Here is a 19,169-nt window from a genome sequence, read left to right on the forward strand (position 1 = left end):
CTATATAACCAAAACATGGTTAAAACTATCATTATTATATCATCCATAGCTCTGTCTGTGATTTTGAGAGTGTTTAAAGCTGCAATATGTAACTTTTTGGGCGACCCAATCAAATTCAAATAGAAATGTGTCTTATAGATTTGTCATGGAAAGCAAATCTAAGAAGCTGACTTTAAAAAGGCTTTTGATAAAGTACGACTGGAATGTATATATAAATGCCTTGAATACAATGGGTTAAAGTTATATAAGTAACCCTAGGTGAAAAATAGTAAATAATGGCTACTTCTAGGAAAGTATTGTCCAAAACAAGGTTGTCCACTACTGGCATATCATATTATGGCCATTGAAATGTTAGCTATTAAAATCAGATCCAACAATAATATCAAGGGGCTAAAAATCCAGGGCTTAAATAGAAAAGGTGTCATTGTACGCTGATGATTCATGTTTTCTTTTAAATCCACAATTTGGATCCCTCCACAGCCTCATAGAGGATTTAGATCATTGTTCTAACCTCTCTTGATTACAATAAAATTATAATAAGTGTACTATATTACGCATTGGATCACAAAAAAAATTGAACTTTCACATTATCGTGTAGTTTACCAATTAAATGGTCTGATGGTGAAGTGGACATACTCTGTATTCATATCCCAGAAGAAAGAAATATAAAGTTAGCAAAAATAAATATGATTCTACCATGTAAGGAAAATAGCTATCTATTTGTAGAAAAATCACCCTGATTAACTCATATCCTAGTTTAGCTCTTTGCTTACACCTAAAAACATTTTTTATATTTTTTATTATATGAGCAAAAAATATTCAATTTTATTTGGAACGGCAAGCTAGACAAAATTAAACAGAGCTATTTATATAATGAATATTAATTCGGAGGGCAGAAATGATTAAATATTAAAGCATTAGACCTCTCACTAAAGGCTTCAGTAATACACAATCTATACTTAAATGCAAAATGGTTCTCTAGTAGATTAGTAAGAATGGCTCCCCCTGTGCTCATGAATGGACTTTTTCCCTTTATTCAGATTTCAACCTCTCACTTTGAAATCATTTCCAAAATATCGCTATATTTAAAACAAGCAACAGAAAGTTGGTTGCAATTTTAGTTTAATCAACCAGAAAAGATGGAACAAATATTGAAAAAAATATTATGGTTAAACTCAAATATACTAATTGATAAAACATATTTTGGGAATAAATGTTTAAAATCTGTATAATGATGTATGTAAATGATATCATAAATAGGACTGGTGGAGTTATGTCACACAAAGCTAACAAAAATCTATGGAAGTGTCTGCTCTATCCAAAAATAATTGCAGCATTACTGCACAAATGGAAGAGGAAACTGGAAGGGGGAGAAAGTTAGGAACTTGTCTGTCACTCTGCATTAAAGACCAAAATTCGTTAAAGAAAATTGTGATAACTAAAAAAGTATACCAGTTTCATTTAAGGACCAAAAAAGAAACAGCATACACATTGCAAAATAGTTGGGAAGATATTTTCGATGTACCAACTACATGGCACATAGTTTATAAACTGATAGACAAAATGACGCCAGATTCAAAACTTAGAGTTTTTCAATTTAAATGATTATACAATGTTCTTGCAACCAATAGAATGTTATATATATATATGGGAGATACAACCATCCTAGCTCTGCAGATTTTTCTGTGAAGAGACAGAATCATTAGACCATTTGTTTTGGTACTGTCCATATGTGACTAGTTTCAGTAAACTAGGCGTATACCATGTGTCACTACTTCACAGGAGCGCCATTTGAATGTAAACTTTTTTAAAAAATCTAAATGCAGAAATGCCTTCTGGAACATGTGAACAAATGTGTATGCCATCTGTAAATATGAATATATTTAATAAATTATGAGCCTAATTAGTTTAGCCATGGAAAAAGACAGCAACCTCCCACTAGCCATGATTGACTGAGGTAATGAGTGGGCTGGACATGCCGAGAGATGAGTTCGGATTGGTCTGCCATGTAGCCTGCTACTGTCTATAATATGAGCTGGTCAGTATGTGTAGGTAATTCTTTCTAACGCATCTTTTTTGAAAGATATCACATAGTAGAACTGCATAAGAGTTGCTCTCCACTTTCTGGAGGACCAAGTTGAAATCATTGGAATGCCTGGTGGAATTAGATTATGATACCTAAGGAGATGGAGAAAATTCTGGTGTTTGATTGCAATATGCAGATTGATTCGAAAAGAGAACACACAGAAGGCTGTTGTATAAAACACCTAGATTACATCTTCTAACTAAGGGCACCCATGGCATCCATGACAGAGAGGGAGAAGCGTCCATCCATGTAGGGTAAGAGAGTCTAGCTATTACACATTTTTAATTTAGTCAGAAAGTACTTTTCTTTTGAAGTTAAAGTGTACTGTTAGCTAGCTACCTAACATTAGCTGGCTGGCGTGTATGGTCTGTGTCCGTAATTTGTGTATAATCTGTGTCAGTGTATAGTCTGTGTCATAATATTATTTGTATCTCAGAGCCATTTGCATTGCAAGTTATAGACTAATGGTAGCTAGCTAACATTGAACCTGGTTGGTTAGCTACCTGCAGATTCATGCAGGATAGTAACGTTATGAGTTGGGATTATGGTTCATTGTTTAGCTAGCTAGCTACATGTCTAAACAAGACTCCACTATGCAAGTACCTATTTCAATATAATGTTTATGATGTCACTGTGACAACTGTCGATAGACGTAGCTGGTAAATTCGCTCTGGCTATCTATTCTGATTTCAAAGCACTCTTGTCTGAGTGTGCAAAAGCACAGAATAACTGACGAATTTACGAACGCTCAATACCCATTAAATATGGCCAGTGTCAGTAAACATTGGCAAAAAAGTGTAATTAAATTGTTGCCAGCAGCACAGTTGCAGTCACTAACGCTCTGGATAACATAAAAACAGCCTAACCAGCTTTGCTAAGGCAAGTAAAATGGTCAGAGTGAGCTGTTCTCTCATTTGTGTCTGGAACTAGCGAGCCAACATCCGCCAGTTAGCTTGGGTGCTTGACTGCTATTGTTGGGTCAGAACGCTTGGATCAACCCTACATTTCAGCCTGTGTCCAGTATGCGCTCTGAATTTATGAACAGCCAATCTGACAACGCTCTTAATTTACGAATGCCCAGGGCACACTGGCACTCCAGATTAAAATTTACGAACACCCCTAGAATAAACCAGCCTTTAGTCTTGACATTTTTGGTTGTTTAGCACATAGCCTCACATGTGAATCATTAAAGAGATGGGTGTAAGCTAAAGCTGAAAAGGGTGTGAACGATGCTGAATGGGTGTAGACAAAGAAAAGCTCTCCAGTAGACGCCGCACAAGTACTCAACTGGCAGCTTCGTTAAATGGTACCCACAAAACACCAGTCTCAACGTCAACAGTGAATAGGCGACTCCGGGATGCTGGCCTTGTAGGCAGAGTTGCAAAGAAAAAGACATATCTCAGACTCGCCAATAAAATAAAATATTAAGATGTCCAGACACTGGACAGAGGAACTCTGCATCCTGGAGTCGCCTCTTCACTGTTGACGTTGAGATTAGTGTTCTGCGGGTACTATTTAATGAAGCTGCCAGTTGAGGACTTGTGAGGTGACTGTTTCTCAAACTAGACACTCTAATGTACTTGTCATTTTGCTCTGATGTGCACCGGGAGGGGCCTCCCCTCCTCTTTCTATTCTGGTTAGAGACAGTTTGCGCTGTTCTGTGAAGGGAGTATTACACAGCGTTGTACGAGATATTCAGTTTCTTAACAATTTCTCGCATGGAATAGCCATAATTTCTCAGAACAAGAATAGACTGACGAGTTTCAGAAGAAAGTTATTTGTTTCTGGCCATTTTGAGCCTGTAATCGAACCCACAAATGCTGATGCTCCAGATACTAAAGTTTTATTGCTTCTTTAAATCAACAGTTTTCAGTTGTGTTAACATAATTGCAAAAGGGGTTTCTAATGATTAGCCTAATTATCCTTTTAAAATGATGAACTTGGATTAGCTAACACAACGTGCCATTGGAACACAGGAGTGATGGTTGCTGATAACGGGCCTCTATACGCCAATGTAGATATTCCATAAAAACCAGCCGTTTCCAGCTACAATAGTGTTTTACACCATTAACAACGTCTACACCCTATTTCTGATCAATTTTATGTTATTGTAATGGACAAAAAAATCTGCTTTCCTTTCAAAAACAACGACATTTCTAAGGGACTTTTGAACTGAAGTGTATATATATATAGATATTTTTTTAATAATTTCTCTCTCACTCATATATATATATACATAGTTGAAGTCGGACTGAGTTTAAATGCATTTGGTTGAGGTGTTTCACAATTCCTGACATTTAATCCTAGTAAAAAATCCCTGTTTTAGGTCAGTTAGGATCACCACTTTATTTTAAGAATGTGAAATGTCAGAATAATAGTAGAGAGAATGATTTATTTCAGCTTTTATTTAAAGAAGTTTACATACACTCAATTAGTATTTGGCAGCATTACCTTTAAATGGTTTAACTTGGGTCAAAGGTTTCAAGTAGCCTTCCACAAACTTCCAACAATAAGTTGGGTGAATTTTGGCCAATTCCTCTTGACAGAGCTGGTGTAACTGAGTCAGGTGTGTAGGCCTCCTTGCTCCCACACGCTTTTTCAGTTCTGCCCACAAATTTTCTATGGGATTGAGGTCAGGGCTTTGTGATGGCCACTCCAATACCTTGCCTTTGTTGTCCTTAAACCATTTTGCCACAACTTTGGAAGTATTCTTGGGGTCATGGTCCATTTGGAAGAACCATTTGCAACCAAGCTTTAACTTCCTGACTGATGTCTTGAGATGTTGCTTCAATATATCCACATAATTTTTCATCCTCATGATGCCATCTATTTTGTGAAGTGCACCAGTCCCTCCTGCAGCAAATCACCCCCACAACATGATGCTGCCACCCCCGTGCTTCACAGTTGGGATGTTGTTCTTCGGGTTGCAAGCCTCCCCCTTTTCCCTCCAAACATAACAATGGTCATTATGGCCAAACAGTTCTATTTTTGTTTCATCAGACCAGAGGACATTTCTCCAAAAAGTAGATCTTTGTCCCCATGTGCAGTTGCAAACGGTAGTGTGGCTTTTTTATGGCGGTTTTGGAGCAGTGACTTCTTCCTTCCTGAGTTTTCTAGGGAGTTTTTCCTAGCCACCGTGCTTCTACACCTGCATTGCTTGCTGTTTGGGGTTTTAGGCTGGGTTTCTGTACAGCACTCTGAGATATCAGCTGATGTATGAAGGGCTATATAAATACATTTGATTAGATTTGGCCTTTCAGTTTGTGTTGATATAGGACTCATTTTACTGTGGAAAAATATACTTTTGTACCTGTTTCCTCCAGCATCTTCACAAGGTCCTTTGCTGTTGTTCTGGGATTGTTTTGCACTTTTCACACCAAAGTACGTTCATCTCTAGGAGACAGAACGCGTCTCCTTCCTGAGCGGTATGACGGCTGCGTGGTCCCATGGTGTTTATACTTGCGCACTATTGTTTGTACAGATTAATGTGGTACCTTCAGGCGTTTGGAAATTGCTCCCAAGGATGAACCAGACTTGTGGAGATCTACAAATTTTTTTCCGAGGTCTTGGCTGATTTTTTGATTTTCCCATTATCGTTTTCAGGAATTTTCCAAGCTTTTTAAAATGCACCGTCAACTTAGTGTATGTAAACTTCTGACCCACTGGGATTGTGATACAGTGAATTATAAGTGAAATAATCTGTTTGTAAACAATTGTTGGAAAAATTATTTGTGTCATGCACAAAGTAGATGTCCTAACCAACTTGCCAAAAGTATAGTTTGTTAACAAGAAATTTGTGGAGTGGTTGAAAAACAAGTTTTTAATGACTCCAACCTAAGTGTATGTAAACTTCAGACTTCAACTGTATATACACACCAGTACCAGTCAAAAGTTTGGACACACCTACTCCTTTAGGGTTTTTTATTTATTTATACTATTTTCTTCATTGTAGAATAATAGTGAAGACTTCAAAATGATGAAATAACACATATGGAATCATGTAGTAACCAAACATTTTTTAAACAAATCAAATTATATACCGATTACAGTTACAGGTTTTTTGTAACCAGATTACATGTAATCAGTTACTCCCCAGCCCTGTATAGCGGTCAGTCTTGAGGTTGGGCTGGAAACACAGGAGGCCATGTGTTTGTCATAAAACGGGAGACCCCTTTCACTTTGATATATTTTGATTTCGATTCCCCCTCTCACCCTGGCATCAGGCTGGTCCTCGAAGGCTAGTTTGGAGGTGTCTGCCTGGGTCACACAGGAGCTGTCCAGGCCCATATAACCATAGAGTCTGTAGCAGGAGTCCCCTGCACCAGTGGCTGGGTAGGATTACAGAGCTTAAATCAGATCATGTAGTACAGTACTTTAATTGCTTACTGGATAAATAAATGCCAAATGTGTGGGGGAACATGTATCCTCGGGCTCACCATTCAAAACATCTTGTTTCAGTTTCCATCCTGAGCCACTGATGTAAACACAAGGAGGAGGGCAGAAGAACCTATTGTATGTAGACACACAATGTTCCTTCATACCATACAAAAAGCAACTGCAATCTGGCTAAGGCTAGTTTGCCGACAATCTAACCCAATAAACTCCCTGCATGTATCACCGACATCAGTGTGCTAGCTTAGCATATAGCGCTGCCTCCCTGAACATTCCTCTGACTGAGCTTGAACAAGGGTCCTCTACCTCGTAAAACGCACGTGACCACCCGCTTTTCAACGTGCGAAAAACGTGCGAATAGCTCCATTGGTGACATTTCAAGCTAGCTGTGGAGTGAGGTTACGTTACGTTCTTAACTCCATTACACATGTGTCATGATGACATGACCATGTTAAGTCTATTGGGCCTTGTCGACTTACCGTTTCTCGTTGCCGTATGATTTCTGGGCGACCTTTGCATGGAGTATTCGCACAGATTGGTCAGGGGGAAACTGCAGATACTGTCTCACTGACTCCCTGGTCACTCTGGGCAGTGGAGAGAAACTTTGGTCCAATCTGCTGAATGAATATAAAATCAATTAAAAAGAGACAAACTCTGCATTGTTGTTCCTCTTTTAGAAGAGTGACATTACGAAAATGGTTGACATTTCTTAAATTGTAGAGTACGACTCAGAATTCAAGATTTTGCCATAATTTCCTGATCATTTCAACAGCTATACAATCCCATAATTGATTTAGGTGAACATATTAAAGTAAAAGAACAAATTAGCCTACCATTATAAAAAACTATTATCGCTTTCTTGATTGCCATTGACGGGAAGTGTGTGTTTAAATGGATAGTGCGACATTTTGCCAATTATTTCCCTTTTCTACTCACCCAGCGTCAGATGAACTCATGGGTACCATTTTTATGTACCTGTATGCAGTTTGAAGGAAGTTGAAGGTAGTTTCGCAAGTCATTGCTAACTAGCATTAGCCCAATGACTGGAAGTCTACCAGAACAGATAGCATGATGACTCTGGGTAAGTAGAAAAAAGGCTTAATAGGCTAAATGTTGCACTATCCCTTTAATTGACATGCCTTCACTCCAAGATATTCTGGACCCACTATGCTATTATTAAGCATATTCCCAAAGGAGTAATACAGGTACCTGGCAAAGGAAGAAGGTTACAATGTATACAACAAAATGCTGAAGATAGTTTCCACTATGATGTTAGGTGTGCATACGGGTAGAAGAGAGAAAGTGGATGTTTTAATTCCTGAACAATGCAGTGGCAGGAACCCTCTTCTCTACTAGACTACGGGATACAGTAAAAGCTCTCACTTTCAATTCAATTCAATTCAAGGGCTTTATTGGCATGGGAAACATGTGTTAACATTGCCAAAGCAATTGAGGTAGACAACATACAAAGTGAATATATAAAGTGAAAAACAACAAAAATTAACAGTAAACATTACACATACAGAAGTTTCAAAACAGTAAAGACATTACAAATGTCATATTATATATATATATACAATGTACAAATAGTTAAAGGACACAAGATAAAATGAATAAGCATAAATATGGGTTGTATTTACAATGGTGTTTGTTCTTCACTGGTTGCCCTTTTCTCGTGGCAACAGGTCACAAATATTGCTGCTGTGATGGCACACTGTGGAATTTCACCCAAAAGATATGGGAGTTTTTCAAAATTGGATTTGTTTTCGAATTCTTTGTGGATCTGTGTAATCTGGGGGAAATATGTCTCTCTAATATACATTGGGCAGGAGGTTAGGAAGTGCAGCTCAGTTTCCACCTCATTTTGTGGGCAGTGAGCACATAGCCTGTCTTCTCTTGAGAGCCATGTCTGCCTACGGCGGCCTTTCTCAATAGCAAGGCTATGCTCACTGAGTCTGTACATAGTCAAAGCTTTCCTTAATTTTGGGTCAGTCACAGTGGTCAGCTATTCTGCCGCTGTGTACTCTCTGTGTAGGGCCAAATAGCATTCTAGTTTGCTCTGTTTTTTTGTTAATTCTTTCCAATGTGTTAAGTAATTATCTTTTTGTTTTCTCATGATTTGGTTGGGTCTAATTGTGCTGTTGTCCTGGGGCTCTGTAGGGTGTGTTTGTGTTTGTGAACAGAGCCCCAGGACCAGCTTGCTTAGGGGACTCTTCTCCAGGTTCATCTCTCTGTAGGTGATGGCTTTGTTATGGAAGGTTTGTGAATCGCTTCCTTTTAGGTGGTTGTAGAATTTAAAGGCTCTTTTCTGGATTTTGATAATTAGTGGGTATCGGCCTAATTCTGCTCTGCATGCATTATTTGGTGTTTTACGTTGTACACGGAGGATATTTTTGCAGAATTCTGCGTGCAGAGTCTCAATTTGGTGTTTGTCCCATTTTGTGAAGTTGGTGAGCGGACCCCAGACCTCACAACCATAAAGGGCAATGGGCTCTATGACTGATTCAAGTATTTTTAGCCAAATCCTAATTGGTATGTTGAAATTTATGTTTCTTTTGATGGCATAGAATGCCCTTCTTGCCTTGTCTCTCAGATCGTTCACAGCTTTGTGGAAGTTACCTGTGGCGCTGATGTTTAGGCCAAGGTATGTATAGTTTTTTGTGTGCTCTAGGGCAACAGTGTCTAGATGGAATTTGTATTTGTGGTCCTGGTGACTGGACCTTTTTTGGAACACCATTATTTTGGTCTTACTGAGATTTACTGTCAGGGCCCAGGTCTGACAGAATCTGTGCATAAGATCTAGGTGCTGCTGTAGGCCCTCCTTGGTTGGTGACAGAAGCACCAGATCATCAGCAAACAGCAGACATTTGACTTCGGATTCTAGCAGGGGAGGCCGGGTGCTGCAGACTTTTCTAGTGCCCGCGCCAATTCGTTGATATATATGTTGAAGAGGGTGGGGCTTAAGCTGCATCCCTGTCTAACCCCACGACCCTGTGTGAAGAAATGTGTGTGTTTTTGCCAATTTTAACCGCACACTTGTTGTTTGTGTACATGGATTTTATAATGTCGTATGTTTTACCCCCAACACCACTTTCCATCAGTTTGTATAGCAGACCCTCATGCCAGATTGAGTCGAAGGCTTTTTTGAAATCAACAAAGCATGAGAAGACTTTGCCTTTGTTTTGGTTTGTTTGGTTGTCAATTAGGGTGTGCAGGGTGAATAAATGGTCTGTTGTACGGTAATTTGGTAAAAAGCCAATTTGACATTTGCTCAGTACATTGTTTTCATTGAGGAAATGTACGAGTCTGCTGTTAATAATAATGCAGAGGATTTTCCCAAGGTTACTGTTGACACATATTCCACAGTAGTTATTGGGGTCAAATTTGTCTCCACTTTTGTGGATTGGGGTGATCAGTCCTTGGTTCCAAATATTGGGGAAGATGCCAGAGCTAAGTATGATGTTAAAGAGTTTTAGTATAGCCAATTGGAATTTGTTGTCTGTATATTTGATCATTTTATTGAGGATACCATCGACACCACAGGCCTTTTTGGGTTTAAGGGTTTTTATTTTGTCCTGTAACTCATTCAATGTAATTGGAGAATCCAGTGGGTTCTGGTAGTCTTTAATAGTTGATTCTAAGATCTGTATTTGATCATGTATATGTTTTTGCTCTTTGTTCTTTGTTATAGAACCAAAAAGATTGGAGAAGTGGTTTACCCATACATCTCCATTTTAGATAGATAATTCTTCGTGTTGTTGTTTGTTTAGTGTTTTCCAATTTCTTACTCTCTCTCTTGCACACACACACACACACACACACACACACACACACACACACACACACACACACACACACACACACACACACACACACACACACACACACACACACACACACACACACACACACACACACACACACTTGATCCTCTTGCTAACAGACATAATTGCATTCCTTTCACTACACAGTCCATGGAGTGATCAAATCAAATAACATTTTATTTGTCACATGCGCTGAATACAACAGTGAAATGCTTACTTACAAGCCCTTAACCAAAAATGCAGTTAAGAAAAAATTAAGTGTTAAGAAAAAATACAAAATAACAGTAACAAATAATTAAAGAGCAGCAGTAAAATTACAATAGCAAGAATATATACAGGGGGTACCGGTACAGAGTCAATGTGCGGGGGGTAATTGAGGTAATATGTACAGTACCGTTCAAAAGTTTGGGGTCACTTAGAAATGTCCTTGTTTTTGAAAGAAACACATTTTTTTCGTCCATTAAAATAACATCAAGTTGATCAGAAATACAGTGTAGACATTGCTAATGTTGTAAATGACTATTGTAGCTGGAAACCGCTGATTTTTACTGGAATATCTAGATAGGCGTACAGAGGTCCATTATCAGCAACCATCACTCCTGTGTTCCAATGGCACATTGTGTTAGCTAATCCATTTTGTCATTTTAAAAGGCTAATTGATCATTAGAAAACCCTTTTGCAATTATGTTAGCACAACTGAAAACTGTCGTCCTGATTAAAGAAGCAATAAAACGGTCCTTCTTTAGACTAGTTGAGTATCTGGAGCGTCAGCATCAGGGTTTGATTACAGGCTTCAAATGTCCAGAAACAAAGTCTTTGTTCTGAAACTCATCAGTCTATTCTTGTTCTGAGAAATGAAGGCTATTCCATGCGAGAAATTGCCAAGAAACTGAAGAGCTCGTACAACGCTGTGTACTACTCCATTCACAGAACAGCGCAAACTGTCTCTAACCAGAATAGAAATCATCTGCAATATATTCTGTTCTTATACATTAAATCTTCCTTCACCCATAAGGTGACGAGATAGAAAACACTTGTTTTTCCAAAATGTCCAAAATGTTCTTGCTTAATTAACTAATTAACAACATGCTGCCATCAGAACAAAGACTAACTAAACAGCACTGCACAGCTCTCTGAACAAAGATTTGAGTATTCTCTTTCCAATAATCATCGCCAGCTTCCAATTGGCTCATTCATTCCCCCTCCTCTCTTCTGTAACTATTCCCCAGGTCGTTGCTGTGAATGAGTATATGTTCTCAGTCAATTTACCTGGTAAAATAAGGGTTAAATGAACAATAAAATTTATAAGGAGTAACGAGAGAGAGAGAGAGAGAGAGAGAGAGCCAGCGAGAGGGGGGGGGTAGAGAGAGAGACAGAGAGAGAGAGAGAGAGAGAGAGCGCTATTTTCTTATTAACCACAGGGCTAAGGCCATAGAGTGTGCCCTTATAATGTGGTGTGTTGAAAAGGTTATCTGATACGAGTGGTAGGGTGGACATAGAGGGAAAATAAACCAAGGACACCGGTTGTGAAGATGGAGGACCCATAATTGGTACTGACACACTCTTGCTGAGGCTATTGTGCAGATGACCTAAGTGAAAGAGTTCCTCGTAAATTCCCAGAGGTCAAACTAGACAATCAAAGACACTGTGAGAAAATCCAAGATGAGTGCTTAGATAGCAGATCAGTATAATACAATTGGGACATGAACACACAGGATAACAACTGTCAATCACTGGCAAACCCACAAACACATCATAACAATACAATTAAAAACACCCAAGTTTTCCCACTGACTTTATGTGCCAGTGGAATATGTTCAGTTTTATATGCTGGCCTCAGTTTCTATAGACATAGCTATTGATGTTAAAATGTCTCATAGAATTGACACACTAACTTCACTGTCATTTCCCCCTTCGTATAGGCTTTAAAACGGCCAATCCGCAGTTGCGATATCCATTTTTGGACATTCATTAATCATTTGTACCCATTGATTCTATTAATATAACCTATAAAACCTATACATAACTGTCATTCGGTAATCAGAATCCAATATAAAAGTAAATGTAAGCACTGTATAGCCTCAAAACATGGTGAAAATTATACTTTTGAGATCATGGATGGTCAGTTTTGGCATCCATATATGAATTTGAGAGTGGTTACTTTTCTCCAGCCTCATCCTTCAGCTTTTTCCCGAAACAGTGCTTATGCTTTGTTATTGTTTCAACAGCGGATAACCCCTATAAGAGGTGACTGGGGCTCTTATTTGACCCTGGTTTCACTGTGTCAGGGGTTTAAAATGAGACATTCTCCACAGTGTCAGGAGCACAGACGTACTGGTATTTCCCACCATGCTCACATAAGGACTTAATACACCCCAGCAGTTACACAAACTAAGCCAAATCTATGCAAATGTACTTTTATTGTTGTTATTGTTAAGTTGTTGATTAGAAAAAGCACAGTCTATTATTATAACTTTCGAAATGCCATAAATGCTACACATTTTATTAATGCTAAATGCAGTGGTGTAAAGTACTTAAGTAAAAATACTTTCAAGTACTACTTAAGACGTTTTGTTTGGTATCTGTACTTCACTTTACTATTTTTTAAATTTTTGACTACTTTTACTTCACTACATTCATAAAGAAAATAATGTACTTTTTACTCCATACATTTTCCGTGACACCTAAAAGTACTTATTTATACTTTTACTTTTGTTACTTCAGTACATTTGATCAATTACATTTACTTTTGATACGTAAGTATATTTTAAATAAAATAAAATCAAAAGTAGTATTTTACTGGGTTAAATTCACTTTTACTTGGGTCATTTTCTATTAACGTATCTTTATGTCAATTTGGTACTTTTTCCAACACTGGCTAAGTGTACCCAACTTTTATTTACTAACGTAATAAGCTCAATTTTTTTGTAGCCTATTCTACACTGTACAAAAGGCACAAGAGCATCCCAGTCCTGGCATGCGTCCCCAGCTGTTCATATTTCAAAGGTGGGTGGGGTCTACACTTCAACTCTCATTCCCTGGTTTTTAATACCTGCACGAGCCTCCGCTCCTTCATTCCATGACAAAATAATTGTTGAGACCAGGCTTAACAACCGCACAACATAAAAGGACGATCTCATTTTCCCCTGCTTGGTGACTTTGGAGAGGCTTGGATACCACTGCTTTTGCACAGACATTTTGTGAGTCACAGCGGGAGTTTCGTGTGTGTGGAAGTCGCATTTACCGCAGTAAATTTACTCAGTACCTGTTCCATTCCGACGGCCGAGGTTCTGTCCTACCCAGCACCGTCGCCAGGTGAGTTAGCGAATCCCAGGGTTGGTATGTGTGGGCGGTGTCCAAGGAATCCGTTATCTGCAATGATGCTGAAAATGTAATGGAGAGAGTGCGTTTGTGTCATTTGTCAGTATTCACTGAGTCTGTCTCCGTCTATATAGATCAGTGTATATTTAAAATAAGAAAACAAACATGTGTTTTGTTTTGCTACTCGTCTATAGGCTAATAAATCGTTTGGTTAACCAGGCAACATGACCCTGTGAGGAAATGCCTGTCTGATCCTTCATTAGTGCCGCTGTGAGATTTTTTTTTTAGGTGTTCTAATGTCGTTTCTGATTTTGCCACCATAGGGTAGTAATAAGAGTTGCCAAAATGCAGTCTAGACCTGAGGTGTAGCTCATTTATACAGAGCCATACACTCTTAGAAAAAAAGGTGCTATATAGAACCTAAGGTGGTTCTTTGGCTGTCCCCCACACCTTTGAAGAACCCTTTTTGTTCCAGGTAGAACCCTTTCCACAGAGGGTTCTACTTGGAACGCAAAGTAGTTCTACTTGGAACCCAAAAGGGTTCTCCTATGGAGACAGCCGAAGAACCCCTTTGGAACCCTTTTTTCTAAGAGTGTATTATGAAAGTCAAACTTAATTGATATGACATATGTTTTATAGTAGTAGAAATAGTAGCAGTAGTTGCTGGTAGACTATATCTGTTTATGCTGGACTAGATGGTTGCTTTTGGAGAGTTCCTGGGGATGTTGAGGAATTAGAAAAATCTGTATTTGCCAATCTAATTTGATGAAATGCTATTATTAAATTGAAACATATACCTTAAACAACACTTGGCTTACACTATATTATTTAGTAGGAATGCAATATTTCAAAACGACCATCAAACAGGATAATATACAACAAACCAACATCTCAAAAAATGCCTTCTTTACCATCTGGTAACCAACTCAACATTGTGTACTGTAGAGTGAGACTATGTGGAGGGTGCTGACTGGCTGTATTTGCTTGGTGCACAGTGGCTGCCTGGAGGTGAGGAGGTTAGGAGGCAGGAGAAACTGCTAACAGTAGCAAAGTCCACATCTGCTTCCAATCGAGAAAGAACAAGAAGCTGCTGTGTCTTAATCTGAATATGGGCTCAAGCTGTCACTCAACTCCCTATCAGCCACATAACTGCTCTCTTCACTCATTCCCAAAGGTGTCGCTCACTTTCCCGGTCTCTCCCTCCCTCTCTCCCCATTCCACTCCCACCTCTCTCTCCTCTCTACCTTGTCACTTCCTCCTTTGCTTTCTATCAGCCTCTCCCTTGTGCCTGAGCTCCCTGTCAAACTCAAACTGTGAAGAATGTTTTAACTGTCAGGACTTAATCTCTTGGACATCCTTCGGGTTAAGCAGACTTTTCTATGTAGAGCATAAACAGATATCCCATAGAGAAATGTAGGACTCGCAGCATGCCCACTCTCTCCCTCCATATCCCCCTCCTTATTTCCCCCCCTCTCATCTCCCCTAGCCGCAGGTAGACGTTGCTCTTAGGCACAGATCTAGGGATAGCTCAGTCCTCACAAATCCTGATCTTGATGATTACAGGGAAAACGCAAACAATGACCTTCATTTGTTTTATTTTTTGGGCAACCCATCTGGCTTATCCATTCCTCCTTCTATGTGGCTTATTCTGGAGCTGGTTCACTTACCTTCTCGCCTCTCTTCCCCAGTTTCTGCCTCCCCGACGAGGCTCTGCATGGTCTGGTAGCAGTGCTAAACCTGAAAAGAGGAAGTCCTTTTGTAGCTACACCATGCATGTCCCAACAACAGGGGTTCTGCTGCTACTGTGCTTTACTTCCTCGGAGAAGCCACTCCGCTCCATTCAATACAGCTCTGCCTGTGAATTCACTGTGACTCACTAATATGGATACTGTGTGTTAGCGCTAATGGTAGTGTGTTACTGTTACCCCCACCCCTTTCTCCATTCTGGATCTCTTATTCCAGTGGCAGTGTGTCTGTGTCTCCGTTTGTTTGTATTGCGAGATAGTCACCTGTTTTTCAGGTACAGGGTTCTCACACCCCTCTTGCTTCCGCAAACACTGCAGGAGATAGCAAGAGGTTGCGCAAAGACAAGAGTGATGTCCAACCAGACAGCGAGTGCTTGTCTAACAGCTATGCAGTAGCTTTTAAAATTGCATTAAGAGTTGAGTGGTGTGTCTCTGAAAATAAATGGCAGAGAATAAGACACCTGTGTTTTATATCAAGTTGGAAACCAGAATAAAAGTAATGTGCACTTCCAGGGAGCCTCAACCCACACAGTAGAACTGATAGTTTACTGTGAACTCAGGGCATATGGGGGCCGGTGTAAGGGAAGTATGGAAGTTGCATTAGTGGCATTGCTCCCCAAGGGTGAGCACTGACATCTAAGCCTGTTATTTTGGGCTCGTCAGCAACATATGCCACATGGTTTTTGAAAAGTTTCACAGAAGAGCTGTAGAAAGCTGCAGAAAGAATGTACAGTTGATGTCAGAAGTTTACATACACTTAGATTGGAGTCATTCAAACTCGCTTTACAATCACTCCACAAATGTCTTGTTAACAAACTGTAGTTTTGGCAAGTCGGTTAGGACATCTACTTTGTGCATGACAGAAGTAATTTTTCCAACAATTGTTTACAGACAGATTATTTAACTTATAATTCACTGTATCACAATCCCAGTGGGTCAGAAGTTTACATACACTAAGTTGACTGTGCCTTTAAACAGCTTGGAAAAGTCCAGAAAATGATGTCATGGCCTTTAGAAGCTTCTGATAGGTTAATAGACATAATTTGAGTCAATTGGAGGTGTACCTGTGGATGTATTTCAAGGCTTACCTTCCGGCGCCGACAGAGATGGCCGCCTCGCTTCGCGTTCCTAGGAAACTATGCAGTTTTTTGTTTTTTTTACATGTTATTTCTTACATTAGTACCCCAGGTCATCTTAGGTTTCATTACATACAGTCGAGAAGAACTACTGAATATAAGATCAGCGTCAACTCACCATCAGTACGACCAAGAATATGTTTTTCGCGACGCGGATCCTGTGTTCTGCCTTACAAACAGGACAACGGAATGGATCGCATGCAGCGACCCAAAAAACGACTCCGAAAAAGAGGGGGAAAAAAGAGGGAAACGAGGCGGTCTTCTGGTCAGACTCCGGAGACGGGCACACCTAGCATTCTTCTTGCCAATGTCCAGTCTCTTGACAACAAGGTTGATGAAATCCGAGCAAGGGTAGCATTCCAGAGGGACATCAGAGACTGTAACGTTCTGTGCTTCACGGAAACATGGCTCACTGGAGAGACGCTATCCGAAGCGGTGCAGCCAACGGGTTTCTCCACGCATCGCGCCGACAGAAACAAACACCTTTCTGGTAAGAAGAGGGGCGGGGGCGTATGCCTTATGGCTAACGAGACATGGTGTGATGAAAGAAACATACAGGAACTCAAATCCTTCTGTTCACCTGATTTAGAATTCCTCACAATCAAATGTAGACCGCATTATCTACCAAGAGAATTCTCTTCGATTATAATCACAGCCGTATATATCCCCCCCCAAGCAGACACATCGATGGCTCTGAACGAACTTTATTTAACTCTTTGCGAACTGGAAACCATTTATCCGGAGGCTGCATTCATTGTAGCTGGGGATTTTAACAAGGCTAATCTGAAAACAAGACTCCCTAAATTTTATCATCATATCGATTGCGCAACCAGGGGTGGAAAAACCTTGGATCATTGTTACTCTAACTTCCGCGACGCATATAAGGCCCTGCCCCGCCCCCCTTTCGGAAAAGCTGACCACGACTCCATTTTGTTGATCCCTGCCTACAGACAGAAACTAAAACTAGAGGCTCCCACGCTGAGGTCTGTCCAACGCTGGTCCGACCAAGCTGATTCCACACTCCAAGACTGCTTCCATCACGTGGACTGGGATATGTTTTGTATTGCGTCAGATAACAACATTGACGAATACGCTGATTCGGTGTGCGAGTTCATTAGAACGTGCGTTGAAGATGTCGTTCCCATAGCAACGATTAAAACATTCCCTAACCAGAAACCGTGGATTGATGGCAGCATTCGCGTGAAACTGAAAGCGCGAACCACTGCTTTTAATCAGGGCAAGGTGTCTGGTAACATGACCCGAATACAAACAGTGCAGCTATTCCCTCCGCAAGGCTATCAAACAAGCTAAGCGTCAAGTACAGAGACAAAGTAGAATCTCAATTCAACGGCTCAGACACAAGAGGCATGTGGCAGGGTCTACAGTCAATCACGGACTACAGGAAGAAATCCAGCCCAGTCACGGACCAGGATGTCTTGCTCCCAGGCAGACTAAATAACTTTTTTGCCCGCTTTGAGGACAATACAGTGCCACTGACACAGCTTGCAACGAAAACATGCGGTCTCTCCTTCACTGCAGCCGAGGTGAGTAAAACATTTAAACGTGTTAACCCTCGCAAGGCTGCAGGCCCAGACGGCATCCCCAGCCGCGCCCTCAGAGCATGCACAGACCAGCTGGCCGGTGTGTTTACGGACATATTCAATCAATCCCTATACCAGTCTGCTGTTCCCACATGCTTCAAGAGGGCCACCATTGTTCCTGTTCCCAAGAAAGCTAAGGTAACTGAGCTAAACGACTACCGCCCCCATAGCACTCACTTCCGTCATCATGAAGTGCTTTGAGAGACTAGTCAAGGACCATATCACCTCCACCCTACCTGACACCCTAGACCCACTCCAATTTGCTTACCGCCCAAATAGGTCCACAGACGATGCAATCTCAACCACACTGCACACTGCCCTAACCCACCTGGACAAGAGGATACCTATGTGAGAATGCTGTTCATCGACTACAGCTCGGCATTCAACACCATAGTACCCTCCAAGCTCGTCATCAAGCTCGAGACCTTGGGTCTCGACCCCGCCCTGTGCAACTGGGTTCTAGACTTCCTGACGGGCCGCCCCCAGGTGGTGAGGGTAGGAAACAACATCTCCTCCCCGCTGATCCTCAACACTGGGACCCCACAAGGGTGCGTTCTGAGCCCTCTCCTGTACTCCCTGTTCACCCACGACTGAGTGGCCACGCACGCCTCCAACTCAATCATCAAGTTTGCGGACGACACAACAGTGGTAGGCTTGATTACCATCAACGACGAGACGGCCTACAGGGAGGAGGTGAGGGCCCTCAGAGTGTGGTGTCAGGAAAATAGATGATTGTGGACTTCAGGAAACAGCAGAGGGAACACCCCCCTATCCACATCGATGGAACAGTAGTGGAGAGGGTAGCAAGTTTTAAGTTCCTCGGCATACACATCACAGACAAACTGAATTGGTCCACTCACACAGACAGCATCGTGAAGAAGGTGCAGCAGCGCCTCTTCAACCTCAGGAGGCTGAAGAAATTTGGCTTGTCACCAAAAGCACTCACAAACTTCTACAGATGCACAATCGAGAGCATCCTGGCGGGCTGTATCACCGCCTGGTACGGCAACTGCTCCGCCCTCAACCGTAAGGCTCTCCAGAGGGTAGTGAGGTCTGCACAACGC

General features: G+C 40.8%; 2 protein-coding genes across 3 annotated transcripts in view; one reads left to right on the top strand and one right to left on the bottom strand.

Annotated features, from left to right (window-relative positions):
- rbpjl (recombination signal binding protein for immunoglobulin kappa J region-like) overlaps window positions 1-15,572 on the bottom strand; it is a 33,367-nt gene extending 17,795 nt beyond the window's left edge. The window contains exons 1-5 of one of the 2 annotated variants that reach the window (XM_029682693.2): window positions 15,291-15,572; window positions 13,568-13,685; window positions 6,958-7,092; window positions 6,523-6,593; window positions 6,299-6,414 (exon numbers count right to left, since the gene is read on the bottom strand). In XM_029682693.2, the coding sequence (XP_029538553.1) occupies window positions 6,299-6,414; window positions 6,523-6,593; window positions 6,958-7,092; window positions 13,568-13,685; window positions 15,291-15,339 (489 nt within the window). In that variant the 5' untranslated portion in view covers window positions 15,340-15,572. Of the gene's footprint in view, window positions 1-6,298; window positions 6,415-6,522; window positions 6,594-6,957; window positions 7,096-13,567; window positions 13,686-15,290 lie in introns of both variants that reach the window. The other variant, XM_029682692.2, reaches the window with a different exon arrangement.
- The window catches only part of LOC115142880 (matrilin-4-like), a 52,960-nt gene continuing 47,057 nt past the window's right edge, over window positions 13,267-19,169 (top strand). The window contains exon 1 of the mRNA XM_065000715.1: window positions 13,267-13,617. The gene's annotated coding sequence lies outside the window, so the exon portion shown is untranslated. The remainder of the gene's footprint in view (window positions 13,618-19,169) is intronic.

This window comes from Oncorhynchus nerka, linkage group LG15, assembly GCF_034236695.1.
Source record: "Oncorhynchus nerka isolate Pitt River linkage group LG15, Oner_Uvic_2.0, whole genome shotgun sequence".
Lineage (NCBI taxonomy): Eukaryota > Metazoa > Chordata > Actinopteri > Salmoniformes > Salmonidae > Oncorhynchus > Oncorhynchus nerka.